This window comes from Pan troglodytes, chromosome 11 (genome assembly GCF_028858775.2).
Source record: "Pan troglodytes isolate AG18354 chromosome 11, NHGRI_mPanTro3-v2.0_pri, whole genome shotgun sequence".
NCBI lineage: Eukaryota > Metazoa > Chordata > Mammalia > Primates > Hominidae > Pan > Pan troglodytes.
Genome location: NC_072409.2, coordinates 17,971,871 through 17,986,549, shown reverse-complemented (window position 1 = coordinate 17,986,549; position 14,679 = coordinate 17,971,871). Strand labels below are relative to the sequence as shown.

At 42.5% G+C, this 14,679-nt stretch overlaps 1 protein-coding gene across 16 annotated transcripts in view; it reads right to left on the bottom strand.

Moving 5' to 3' along the window:
• The window catches only part of CDK5RAP2 (CDK5 regulatory subunit associated protein 2), a 189,363-nt gene that overhangs the window by 63,761 nt on the left and 110,923 nt on the right, over positions 1-14,679 (bottom strand). For 10 of the 16 annotated variants that reach the window (XR_010148469.1, XM_016960336.4, XM_016960345.4 and 7 more), the window contains 3 exon segments: positions 7,538-7,633; positions 5,416-5,588; positions 420-837 (listed from right to left, as the gene is read on the bottom strand). Coding sequence is in view for 15 of the 16 variants with exons in the window: in XM_016960336.4 (XP_016815825.3) it covers positions 420-837; positions 5,416-5,588; positions 7,538-7,633 (687 nt within the window). In the remaining variant the exon portion in view is untranslated. 16 annotated transcript variants of the gene reach the window in all.

Sequence of the window (14,679 nt, the reverse complement as noted above, 5' to 3'; positions counted from 1 at the left end):
CAATACAATGAAAACTGTATAAATTTTGGGACATCTCCACAATGCAACCTTATGTAGCCATTACAAGGAAAGATGTTCTTCATAACATGAAAGAGACAGCTACAGACAGATAGACAGATGTATAAACAAGACCTCACGTGTGTTTTTTCTAAGGAAAACACATAAATGTCACAATATATAGATAAATTAGATAGGGCTGAGATGGAGGAAGAGAGACAGAGGGAGTGAGGGGAAGGAGAGGCAGGGGAAGGTCAGTGAGGACATGCAGCTCTGGGTGGAGGCCAGGGTAAGTGCAAGCAGACGGAGACACTGGACACTCTCATCATATAAATGGGAAAAAAGTGGTGAGATTAAAGGTGATTTTTAAAGTTTTTTGTTTGGATAAAGTAAGTACATAATTATTACATGGAAAAACTTACTCTGTTGGTAACACCAGGGAGGGAAAGGAGGGCAGCCTGCCACCCAGGCACCCCGTGCAGGTTCTCTGGCCGATGCTCTGCGCTGAGTGCAGTGTTGATCGGTTTCTCTTCCCAAGCCTCTCTTGTTGCTTCGTGCTTGAATCTCAGCAGGTCGCCCTCCGTGGCCACAGTCTGCACTGAGGCATCTTTCAGTCCTACCTTGGGCACTTCGCCTGCCTTTACTAGCTGGGCCTCACAAGACAACTTCAGTTCATCATGTGGCTTGGAAAATGAGTTGGTTTGGACAAAATGTACAAGTTCACCTTTTTGCTTAGGTGTCTTCTCAGTTTTACCATCAAGGTGTTCTCCAGAAACTTCCTGCTCTGTCAAGAATAGTTGTCCCAGAAGCAGTTCCCGTACCACTTTCAGAAGGTCTGGCCTGTTTTTCCAAAAGGGAAGGAAGTGGGAGAACCAAGCTTTCTGCTAGGCCTTGTCCCCTAGCCAGTATCCCAAGTTATCCCCACCTACTGTTGCCCAGATTCCATCAAAACTAAATATAGTGTGTACCCACAACGTGCCAGGGCCCACATCCAGTATTTTATCCTGTGTAACCTCACGGCACCCAAACAAAGCAGGTACTACCATGTCATTTCATGGATAAGAAGAGTAGAATTAATTTAACACAAGGTACACAGCAAGTGAGTGGGCCACATAAATATGTGAATGCAGGCTGGGCCCAGGTAGAAACAAACGGGATTATAAGGTGACCATGACAATTACAGGGTCCTCCCTGACTCTACCCCGCCAGCCAACCTCCTGGCCCTGACCCCATTTCTACATCCAGGGGCAAGTATGGCTTTAGATGAATCTGGCCAACCTGGCTGGTCCATCGATGACCTAATCCATCTTGGTACACAATGGGTGCTTAATAAAGAGGTGTTAATGAAGGGATATTTGTACACAGGCAGAGTAGAAAGCGCATTGGCTCTGAAGATGGATACAAATCCCTTCATATTCTAACTCCGCAATTCTCTGAAAAGAAGATAAGTATTCCTCCACAAGACAGCTATGAGGATTAAACAAGATACTGTATAGGCAGCAGATGCTTTTCATGTCCCTTGCCACATACCCTTGGCCCACCTCTGACTTCAGCTGCTGCTGTGTGGACAGTTCCCATAGACATAGTCCCACCTCAAACACCCTCTACGTCTCTGCTGCCTTGGGGCTTTTTCCAAAGCTCTGTGAGCAAGCCAGTAAAGCAGTGTGGAAGTGTGAAACAGTTTCCATTTCTGGGGAAACTCTCAACCAGTGAGAGAAGACAGCTGTTGGGTAAATGTCCCAGTCTCCCATCCTTCAGACGGACCACACAGGCACAGTATATACAGTCCCTCAGAGGGTCCCCAGCAGTAACCAGATCATTATTGCACCCTTATTGGCTTTGCTTTCATTCCTGTCTTACTCTCCCTGAGCCCTCATTCCTGCTCCCTGATGTCAAATCCCAAATAAATCCCTTACACTCTAATCCATATCTCAGGCTCTGCTTTCCAGGGAAGCAAAACTAAGCCAGCATGTAAAACACCTGGAATGGTGCTCGGGTGGAGTAACTCAAGAAGAGCCCCTTGTGTGTTTCTTGTGCTGGGCACTGCAGTGGGCACTGGGGATACAAAACTGTCCCAGGAGGACATGGACTGGTTTTAGAGAAACATACGTAAACAAACTATGAGGGTTACAGGGCAACCATCCCAGAGTGCCCCAGACTGGGGGTGGCAGGGAGAACAACAGCGGAGGGCTTCTAACATCAATGAGAGGCAAGCCTCGAGGAGAGGAAATGGAACAGTCTAAGCATGGAAAACAATGTGAACAGAGTCAAGTAGCCAAGAAGGGGTGAGGCTGGAAAGATGAGCAGGGAAGAAACGAAGAGTCCTGTACAACACGTTTAAAAAAAAAAAAAAAAGGAAGGCCACTGAAAGGCCCTGCGATGGACTGGGCCAGGCACACACGTGCTTCAGAAAGGTGACTCCAGGCCAGGCATCGTGGTTCATGCCTATAATCCTAGCACTTTGGGAGGCCAGGGCAGGCAGATAGTTTGAGCTCACAAATTCAAGACCAGACTGGGCAACATGGTGAAACCCTATCTCTACAAAAAAATACAAAAAATTAGCCAGGGATGATGGCATGTGACTGTAGTCCCAGCTACTCGGGAGGCTGAGGTGGGAGGATGGCTTGAACCCAGGAGGCTGCAGTGAACTGAGATCACACCACTGCACTACAACCTGGGCAATAGAGCCAAACCTTGTGTCAAAAAAAAAAAAAAAAAATCAAGAAAGGTGACTCTGGCTGCTGCTGCATAGAGAATGGACGGAGAGGCCTTGCACACAAGGAGCTCCCCTCATGCTGGTCTAATCACAGAGGAATGACTGCAAAATATGCACACCTAAAAAATAGTGTAAGGTACACTATAGGGCTCAAAATCAAGATAAAAGTATCCAAAGATCAAAAACGGGAGAAAACCCACAGCTGCAAGAAGAGGGCTGTTAAAAAGACAACAACTTAACAAATGAGAGAATTCACAATTGAGGAAATAGAAACAATAAAGCAATCTGAAGAAGATTTTTAAATAAGTATGTTTAAATCATCTAAAAAATAAAGGGAAAAAAATTCATAAGAGGGAGTTATGAAACTGGGACAGAAAATTATGGGAAAATAAATGGGGGAAGTAGAGAGGAGAGACCAGCTGGAAAGCTTTGGCTAACTCCTGGGAGAAAGAAAATGCAGGTCTGGGTGAGGTGGTGGCAGTCAGCAAAGAGCAGGGGACAGAAGGTCCTCATTGGTGTTAGTTCTTTTTCCTTCTCACTTCGGTTTCTACTACCTGCTCTATTTCTAGAAACCTGGTGAAACAGTCAGGCTGTACTCTACAACTCCTTTAACATACTCCGAACTTCCCTCCCTCCGATTTTTGCTGCCACTGGCAATGACAGGCACCCCTGTGTTGTCTTTCCCACTGAGCCCTCTGAGGGGAGAGAGAAGGCCCTCTGCATATCCAGATTTCTATTATCTAGATGGGGGCAGAGTCAACTCCATTTAAATAGCTATAGCACACCAAAATGGGGTTAACAACAAAATTTACATGTATGGTACATTTTTCACCTCTAATGTGAAATTATCTAGACAACAGAAACAATCTCAAACTATAGTAAACCCAGACTTTTAAAATATTTCTGGCATTTCAAGCTTCAGGAGATGTTAAACTAAATTTTCCTTTCCTCCGCCTCTTTAACACAGATTAAAAAGTAATGACAATTGTTATTTGGCTAGCCAAAGGAGGACCATTACTCACCACCAAACAACACAATAAAACCGAGGAAAAACACTTTACAAATGGGTAGTAAAAGGTGGTGAAAGAGGCCATTATAATATACTAAAGTGGTGGTGCTACTAAATAAAATACTTCAAGTGTTATTTTGCTAGAAATCTGAACAGCAGATTCATTAAGCTATCACTATGAGCAGAACTTTTTCTATGGTTCAGTCCAAGAGACTTCTCAGAGCCCAAATATCGTTTATATCCCCTTCCTGGGCATCTGTGCCATGAAGAAGGTATAAGGGGAGAGGAACTCACATTTCCTAAGCACTTACCATGTGCCAAATCCTCTGAATACACTAAATCCTCACAATAAGACTGTGAGAGGGGGATTTTTTAAAAACCCATTTTACAGATGAAGAAATGGGCTCATAAAGGTTCAGGATCCCCCAACCAAGTGTCAGAGCAAAGATGAGATTCCAGACCTTTCTGACTCCCAACCATTGGCTGGGGCTGAAATGCTTCCGTTGCCAGAAGGGAGCATTCCCCCTGACCGCCCAGTTCACCACGCTCCTACCACAGCCCACTGCACTCTCCCTGGTTCACATCACCCAAGTACATTCCCACATGGCCCTCAGACAAAAAGTGTCTTTTAACTCTGAAGTAAAATTTGGGACCCTGATGTTTAGGAAATCCTCCATTTCTCAAGCACCAACTACTACGGTCACCTAACTACTTCTGATAATAAGCCAGAATTGCCACTGACCATGTCTTCCAAGAAGACTCAAGCTAGAAAAATATTGGACAGATGTCAGGGATTGGGGAGGAGTTAGCTTTGCTGAGCTCACAAAAACAGAATGCTTCAATCCCGTTTTTTAGCTGAAGAAATGCCTGTAAGGCTTAGTCCATCAATGATAGAAGAAATACTAGGGTTCCTGGCTCTTATCAAGAGTCATGGGCAATCATTACTGTTCCATTTCTCTATCCATTCAGGAGGAGAACTAAAAACTGTTATTGAACACGCACCACACCAAATGCCAGCCATTTTTCTTAAACGTTTTTTTTCTTACTCATCACAGCAACCCTAAGAAGTAATCAGAGAAACTGAGGCACTGAGAGATAAAACCACAGCTCTTTTTGGTTCCAAAGCCCAAGCAGCTGTTATGGATGGACTAGGAAGAATATGAAAGGGGCAAAAATTACTCCTAAAGGATTAATTGAAAAAATACAAATGTACTGAATGTTTCTCCTTTTTTGTTTTAAGGAAAACAACCTGTAGTATCTCCTCACATAGGAATGGCTCTCGACAGATATAATGAGAAGAGAACTTTAATTCAAGCTCAGCAAAAACAGCAGAATCACAACTACAATGGTATTTTTTAAGCTGTTGTCGAAACTGGAAGATATTTCGGTAGGGCTGATTCCTCTCGCTGACAGCAAGGCAGTCCTTTCTGGGGGCTCCCAGGAATAATTCCCAAAGAAAGCTTTCTTTCTCCTCTTTATAATGGGCTTACATGAGGCTTTGCTGACGTCCCCTCACAGCCACTAGCATGCAGCCTAATTACTTAATTGCATGACTGGCAAGATTCCTTCCAAGCCATTTCAGGAGCTCTCTCAGGTAAATTACACAGCACGATCATCTAAACCCATTTAGCAAAATGAGTTTGTTCTCCCCTAGAACTAGAGAAACAAAGGAATGCCTGGGCCCCATGTATACCTGGATTCCAGTAATAATGTGGCCTTCTCATTGAACAAAGGGGCAAGCAGGTTTATGAATGCGCCTTCTTCTAGGCAGCCAGGTGCGTGGGCCCCATCACAGTCTGAAATCTTAGACTCCGTGTGCCTTAAGTATCCATTTTTGCAGCCTCCTTTGGAAAGGTCTTTCATAATCTGCAAATAAAAGTATTTGGTCAAATAATGGAATAAGGAGGAAGGGAATGGGGTGTGTGGAGAGAGGATGGAGATGCAGGGTAAGTGAGTAAGTGAAAATAAGCCAGACACACTGAGCCAGAGAGAAACAGAAAAGAAAAGGGGGAGGAGAAGGAGGAAGAGAGAGAGACACAGGCACGCAGGTGCATACATACTCACTTTAACACAGGGAGATGTTCTAGAAACAGGATAGAGATGTTTACATCACTTCTCCTCACCCTGTTTCCTCACCTATAAAATGGGGGTAGTAATGGTACCTCCCGAGGTGGTTAGGAGAATGAAATGAGACCACCTCAGGTGACATGTCTTACTCACTACAGGTGCACAATGGAAATGTGTTCTCCCACCCTTACGGCCCAATCCTTGAAAGTTCTTCCTAAGAAGAGTATGGAACCCATGTTGTGATTTGAGTGCTTATTATATTCTTCTTGCAATGTATCCTCCTTATTATATATCACAAAGCTGACTTACTCTTTTCAGACACATATTATTTAACATGGCTTTGATCTTTCACATTAGGAAGACAGAGAGTTCCTAATTCCCATGGAGATGTTATTTACGGATCCACCTTCTTGGATCACTGAGGGTCCCAGAGGAGTGGTATCAAAGATGCATCTAGTTAAAGCCTGTACTGGGCATGTCTTTGAGGTGCTGCAATTAGCATTCTTTCTCCCCTATCCAAAGCTGTAAATTTCTTCTACCAGTCTATAAATAATTCCTCTTGACTTCATTACTGCTGGTGATATACACACTAGCCATCACCCCCATCTCTCCATACTGGTGAAATGATTAAGATTTTTAAATGGAAGACAAGACCTACACAAATGAGTTATTACTTATAGGGTCTTCTTTGCCACCAATCTAGTTATTAAATCCAACTAATAAGCAACCTCCAAAGAAGGAAATGTCTAGAATAATAAAAATAATTATTATTTACTGAGCACTTACTACATGCCTTTCTATTTAAATATCATAATCCTAAAAGGAAGTATTACTATCCTCATTGACAAGGAAACTCAGGCTTAGAGGTTAAGCACTAATTAACCAAGGTCACAGAGATAGTAGTGCCAAAGCTAAGACTTTGAATGAGGTTGATCTGGTTGCAAAGCCCCCACTTTTAATTACTTTGCTTTCTAAAACTATCTACATTTTAAGATCTCCCATTTGTGACTCCACAAACTTGAACACCCTGAAGGCCAAAAATGCCAAATCTGTAGCATCTTACCCCCACCACATCCCAGTCTCTAGGGTTCTTTCAACCTTGGAGACTGCTTGGAGTCTCCTACTTATTTTATGAATTACAGGGTTGGAGACTGCTTGCTCCAAATGTTCAGTATCAATGTGATTGGAAGAGTGCTCTATGTGTACGGGGGTGAGATTCTCACAATGCCCAAATGACAGTAACGTGGGTTCCAGATGAGGAGACTGCAGAGGGCCCCTAGGAAGGGGAGCTAAGTTCCATCAGTAGGTCTTTACACCTCAACTAAACGATCTGGTAGTTTACACAGTCCAGAAACAAGGGTTCTTATCCCAACTCTATCACTGACTTACTCTGTGCCCCAAATAAATCATCAGTCCTCAAAGCCTTCAGTTTCTAATTCATAAAATGGGTTGGATTAGATCACTAAAGATTTGTCCAGGTCAAACATCCAACGCCTGCTATTCTACTATAACAAGCCCATTTTTATTTGCAAGTTTATGCTCGTTTTCATGTTTCATGACTGGCTCTGTCACCCAGTTTATAACTTATAAGAAGGAAAAGACCTAGTCTTTGCTTTCCACTGGCACATGAAAGGTACAGGATACAGGCAGAATGAACAGAAAACCCACTGGACTCATTCCAGACTCGAAGACTGATTTGGACATAGAGTGGAGTAGATGAAATAAGGAGTTAACTGAAAGGTTCCTACCTCATTACTCTGCTGCAAATGCTCGTCACTCAGGAAATTAATCTCGTCATCCTCCCCAATTTTGATCGTGTCCTCGTCCTCCTTGCTAGCCAGAAGCTACATGGAGCATGGAATGGTGTGAAAATGCAACCCAAAAAAGTGTGCAGCATGAATATGTATGAATAAGTCAGTGATGTCTTTTTTTTTTTTTAATGCAAAACAAAAAGCAAACAAAAAAGAGGAAGAAACAAATGCCAAAGCCATGAAATAAAAATTAACCAAGGTTAGAGTTGCTAGTTGTGGCGAATCAGACACAGCTGCCTGGATCAAGCATAATTTAAGGACAAATTCCCCAAGAAAATAACTAAAGGCATTGCCCCTTGCCCTTGCACGGCCTTTCCTGAGCTGCCGTAAATTAAAAATGCTGTCTGTTATGCCACTGCCACTCCTGCCTTTACTAAATTCACTTTCAGATTATATAAAAGTAACAAGATTTTGGAAAATAGCTATTGATGGAATTGAAAATATCAAACAGCAAGAAAGTAATAAATGAAATTTATGGTGTGCCCAATTTATGCATCACTTCTCCTATTTAGCGCAAGGCATAACCCTCTTCTTGTTGGACTGTCACACATCTGAGATGGACAGTCCTGGCAACACTGTCATTTTGCTGACAGAAATTCCTCATCTCTAATGAGAAGAGTATCACGCTTGCCTGACGATAACTTTATGCTTTTGGAAATGAAGGACAGTTATTTATAAAGACTGCATAAATCCCTAATGCTTCAAAGAAGTGTAAATCCCAAAGCTTCCGAGTTCTACAAAATGGACAGTACAAAGTTCTCAAGAAAGCCAGTTCTCAGCTCTCCGCAAAAGCAAAAATTCTAGTCATGGGGCACCTGAATTAACCAAATTAAAAATGAGAGAAAAGGTGGCCAGCCACTCCCAGATAAGGAATCAATCAAAGCTATGTCAAAATTATACCAAACCTTATCTCACCAATAAAAGAGCCTGGCCAGGTGCGGTGGCTCACACCTGTAATCCTAGCACTTTGGGAGCCCTAGGCAGGCAGATTGCTTGAGCCCAGCAGTTCAAGACCAGTCAGGGCAACAGAGTGAGACACCTGTCTCTACAAAAAACACAAAAATTCGCCGGGTGTGGTGGTACATGCCTGTAGTCCCAGCTACTCGGGAGACTGAGGCAGGAGGATCACCTGAGCCCAGGGAGGTCGAGGCTGCAGTGAGCCGTGATCACACCACTGCACTCCAGCCTGGGCAACAGAGTAAGACCCTGTCTCGAAAACAAAAACAAAAGAGTCTGCACCGAAGGTGCTGAAACCACAGAGTATTGGGTCATTTGTTGGGCATGTTGTACGTGTGAGATACCTACGGTTCTAGCTCAAGTTTTATTTCTGAATCCCTACATTTAGTCAATTATCCCCATAGCTCTCCAGCCCAACTCTCTGTTTTTCCTTTCAGAGGAAAAACCTTGTTGTGGAAGAAAAACAAAACAAAGGCAACTGAGTTCAGTTTTTATAGAAACTTCCCAGGGTCAGAACATGTTCAATCTGACCATATCCAAATCTGCAATCAGGATCAAACAGAAGTGATGATCAAAAACCACATCCTACTATATTATCCAGCATGAAACAGACTAGACATGCATAAATATACCTACTGAAGCATAAAAGTCTATAAATATGGGTAAGGAACCCTCTTTGTCTTTTGGCTTCTTCCCTCATTACCATAACATTCTCGAGTGATAAAGACTAACTGGAACTATCAAACTTGTTGGTGGGAATATAAAATGTTTGGGAAAAGTATTGGCAATTTCTTATAAAACGAGTAATCCTATGACTCAGGAATTCTACTCATAGGTACTCATGAAATTAAAAAAAAAAAAAAAAAAAGTGTGTCCTAACAAAGAATTGTACATGAATGCCCATATCACCTTTTACCCAAGTGTCCATTAATAGCAGAATGAATAAACAACTGTAATACACTCATGCAATGGAATACTACCTGGCAATAAAAAGGAACAAACTTGATGCACTAACAACATGGATGAATCTCAAAAACATAATGCTGAGTAAAAGAATATATACAAAAGAGAATATACTGTATGACTCCATTTATATGAAGGTCTAGGCAAAATTAACCCATAGTGGGACAAAATCAGAAGAGCAGCTAGGGTGGGACTGGGTATGGACAACAGAGGACATGCAGGCTCTTGATAGGGGTTTGCCTTACACAGGCACACACACTTGTAAAACTTAGTGAACACAGGCTTACAATTTCTATAGTTCATTTGACTATAAGCATTTATTGAAGATATGCACACTGAAGTACTTAGGGGGAAGTATACTGATGTTTGCAGTTTCAATTAAAATTTATTAGAAAGATGAGACAGAGTGATGATGGGCAGGTGGGAAATGTGAATAGAACCTAGGTGGTGAGTATATGGGTATTCACTGTGTCTGAATTTTTTCATAATAAAATATTAGGAGAAAGTCTTTCCCATCTTTTAAAAAACAAAACAAAACAGGGCCAGGCATGGTGGCTCACACCTGTAATCCCAGCACTTTGGGAGGCTGAGGTGGGCAGATCACGAAGTCAGGAGATCGAGACCATCCTGGCTAACATGGTGAAACCCTGTCTCTACTAAAAATTAAAAAAATTAGCCGGGCATGGTGGCAGGCGCCTGTAGTCCCAGCTACTTGGGAAGCTGAGACAGGAGACTGGCATGAACCCGGGAGGCGGAGCTTGCAGTGAGCTGAGATCGCGCCACTGCACTCCAGCCTGGGTGACAGAGGGAGACTCCATCTCAAAAAACAAAACAACAACAACAACGAAAGTCTCCCCGATTCCCCAACAGCTCTGGCCACTCAGTATTCTCTGCCTCTCTCCAAGCTTCTGCAAGGGGTCTATTCTCACCTTCTGCAATGTGGCTTTACTGCCCAGGAAAGGTCCCCAAAGACCTTGTTGTATTAATGAGAGATGAAATCCACATGGGGTTAGGAAAGAGGCATGGAGAAGCTCCTCCCAGACTCCTGCGGATCTGAGAAGGGTTTCCCCTAAGCTTAGCTGAGCAAAGAAAGTATCGTTAACACATCATTCCAAGTTGAAATATGAAAAGCGTCAAAGTTATTCTGCATTTCCAGAACCACAACCATGCCAATGCTTGACACAGTTAAATAAAAATTAACTTTCATTTCTCTTTACCTCTGCTGACTTGGTCAAGATTAAAAGTAAACTCAGTTTCCAGGAATGGTCAAGAAATTAAATGTTATGGACATAGAGAAACGTACTTCATGCTACATGCTACTTACTCATTTTCAAAGATATAGAACTAAGATGTCAGAAAGAACTGAGTCACTTATACCTGGCTCGGCTTCCAGCCCTACCACCACTAAAGAAGCAACCTCCAAGTGTCAACTGGCTCTATCCTCATTTCATCACTTCTCATCACTTCTCTATCCCCTGCAAGCTGGCTTCTGTCCCCCTCACTCTAATGAAACCGCTCAGGTCATGGGACTCATAGGAAGTTCTCAGTACTTTTTTCTTTCTTGCTTCTCAGAGTGTTCGACACTATGAAACACTCCCTCCTTGAAACCCCACGCTGTTACTCTGCACTCTACTGCCTCTCCCCCTGCCTCTTGAGCTATTCTTTCTTCATCTGCTTGGCAGCTCCCCTTCCTCCTCCAGGGAGAACTTCCCTTAATCTCCAAAGTGAGGGCTGGGCACCTGTCTACAACTCCCTTGAGACTCTGCATTCACTCCATCACAGCACTCACCACACTCTGCCCCAATTGCCCCTCTGCTTCTCTGGATTACATCCTAGACAGGGCGGGGACATGTGTGCTCATAGTTTTAACATCAATGCCTGACGCTCAGTAACACTGCTGAACAAATAAACAAATGAATAAAGACTTTTTGCAAAACGAGACCTAGAAACAAGTCGTTTTCAGGATTACCTCTGGTCTTGCTACTCAAAGTGTATTCCTTAGGGCAGCAGAAGCATCATCACCCAAATTTGTTAGAAATACAGACTCTCTGGCCCCATTCCAGGCTTACTGGACAAGAATCTGCATTTTAACAAGACTCTCAGGAAATATATGTGCACATTAAACTTCAGAAGCACTGCCCTATGGTGTTGCTAAACAATTCTACACAGAGTCAGAAGAGGGTTATAGTCCCATCTCCGCCACTAGCTTACCAAAAAAAAAAAAATTAAAATAGCTGTTTTACTGAGTGTATACCATATGCCAGAACTGTGCCAAGGGCTTTATAAATCATGTAAAACTCATAATAACGTATGAAGTCAAATTGTTAGAAAGTTCCTCCTTTAAATGAAATTAAATCTGCTCTGACAAACCAGGTTTGTTCTTACTATTAACAGAATATTTAACAAGCACCTTCTACTTCTGACAACCATTTCTGTCCTTTAGAGTCACACAAGGTCTATTTCTTGTCAACATGACAGCCCTACAAATATTTGAGTTCAATTAAATTATGCCCCTTTGTCCAGGTATCCTCTCTACGTCAAAAAAAGGTGAGTTTTCTAACCATTCTTAATAATGACAATATAAGTAAATAATAATAGTGACTAACCCTTTCGAGCCTTTGCAGTGTGCCAGGACCTGTGCCACATGCTTTCTTTACACAGAGCCTATAATCAGAGGGCAGGTCCACAAGTTATACAGTTCCTGGCTTTCTATGCTCACCGTCCTGACTACACTCTGCTGAAATCACTCCTCTATATCGATTTTCAACCTAATTCTCCTATGATGCATGAAAAACCAGCAAATAAATATGAGAAAATAGGTGCAACCTCATTAGAGATTTTTTTAAATGTACACAGCAACAACAGGATACCTGTTCTTGGTGTTCTGTTTGTTTGGTGGTGTCTATGTGAACTACCAACAGGCAGGAACTGAGCACCGTGGTACCCAGCTGGTGAGGCTCTACACCAGGGCCAGCATCTTAGAAAGAAATCTGACAAACTCTATCAGGGCCTTCAAACTACTTACAGTCTTTTACACATTAAAAGTTGTTGGGGGGAGGGGGAAAATAAATAAATAAATGAAAATAAATTTTATGCCTATTGCATATTTCTATCTGTCCTTTGGCCTACTAATGACACATATCTGGGAATCAACTCTAAGGGGAAAACAAACCTCTAAACACAGAAAAAGATTTGTGTCCAAAGACATTCATTAGGAAATTAAAAATGGCAAATCACTAGAAATAACCTACATGTCCAACAGCAGTGAGGCAGTTAAGTTTCAGCACATTCATAAGAAGGAATGAGATGCTATGACATAATGGCAATTAGCAAGAACAGGAGACAAAGCTGCATTCCAGGAGAGATGTGTGCATCCACATGTTCATACACACAAATACAGAAGGAACACTTCCAAACGTTAATTAACTGTGTGCTTGTTTTAAAGTGACAGCATTAGGGGTAATTTATTCTCTCTCTTTTCCAAATGTTGGGGTAATGCTATGGGTTAATTAAATATTGGAGAAAAAATACTGAATTTTAAAAATAAAAATATACTTGCTTTTCCCCCCTCCTTTTCTGATTTATAGTCTCCTACAGAACAGGAATCATACCCAGACCTCACTTTCCAAGTCATGCTGCTTGGGAAATGCTGTGGACGATATATGCATTTCTGGTTTGTTTCTGCTTTGTTTCTCATCAAAGGAGAACCACGCGTACTCCCAGAGAACCGCAGGCTCCGCTCTTTCCCATCTCACCCTCACCCTAACTCCATCTACTCCCTCAGCCCAAGATTACAATGGGCACATCACCTTTCCCATCCCATTCTGGGGGGTGACGGGGAGCTGTGCTATGAAGAACAAGGCTATTCATGGGGAACATCAAATCAAAGTACAATATGATAAAAGACTCAACAAATCTCAGTTGGCTGATATTAAGATCTTAGGGTGGGAAAAGGAAAAAGCCTTTTTCTCCAAAGGACATAATGAGACATTTAACAGATTTTTTTTTTAAAGGGCAAATGAACAAACAAAACACACCATTTGTGTCTCAAATGAAGTTGGTGAAGAATGCTGCCTTGGAGGAAGCAAATCAGACTTGTTTCTCCCTAAATGGATCGCAGATATTCTAGGTTTTCAAAATTATCTAGAGTCCTGGAGGCTAAGATCAATAATGTTCCCTCTCACAAAGAAAGAAGATGGCCAGAGTGCAGCATAAATACCTTTGAGCATTTCCCACTTTGAAGGTAGGAGGAGACAGCTTAAGGCTGACAAATCTTTCCCAAGAAATGATGTTGCAATGAATGTGAGTTCTCCATTTACCTGGCACGCCAGGTAGAGCAGAAGACAACCCCATCCAGGAAGATTCCAGTTTCATACGTGAGGGACCCAAGTACAAAAAGGCCCTACTACTGCACTTCATGGGAGAGCAGTTCCGGTCTTCCAAAACAATGCTAACATGCGCATGAAGCAAGGTGCTTCCTACGAGAGAGTCAGGCCACAGTAGGGAATGAAGAGGGAAACAACATCACAACTTTAGGGTCCTCCCATTGTGCAGCCCAGGTCCCAAACAGAAAATCAGAGCCAACAAATCACAAAGATCAGCACTGAGACCCAGAAGTCATCAAGGTGAATAAGGCTTCTTTCCTCTTTTCCCGGGTGGGTTGTGTGTATGTCAGTTTTTCAATGTTAATGTATTCATTAAGGCTGCATCCACACTATTCAAATTATCTGGGTGGTTTGGAAACTCTCCAGATCCGTCTGAGACCACATCGCTCATCCAGATGTGTGCCATCTGCAGCACAGGTCCCAGGGCTGGACCAGAGTCAAAGCATCACAGTATATCCAATGTGTCCGTGGAGACATGACTGCAACCTGAGGAAGCCTGTGGACAGACCTGCCAGCCTAGTGGGGCTCTCAATACCCAGTCCACAACAAAGGGAATTTCAGTTAGAGACCTCCCCAGGAACAGATGCAGTCTTGAAAAACCTTTCGGGTTGTTATACATACATACATATATATAAATATATGGTTTGTATACATACATACATATATATAAACATATGGTTTGTATACATACATACATACATATGAATATATGGTTTTGATGGTTTTTTTTGAGATAGGGTCTCGCTCTATCCCCCGGGCTGGAGTGTAGTGGTG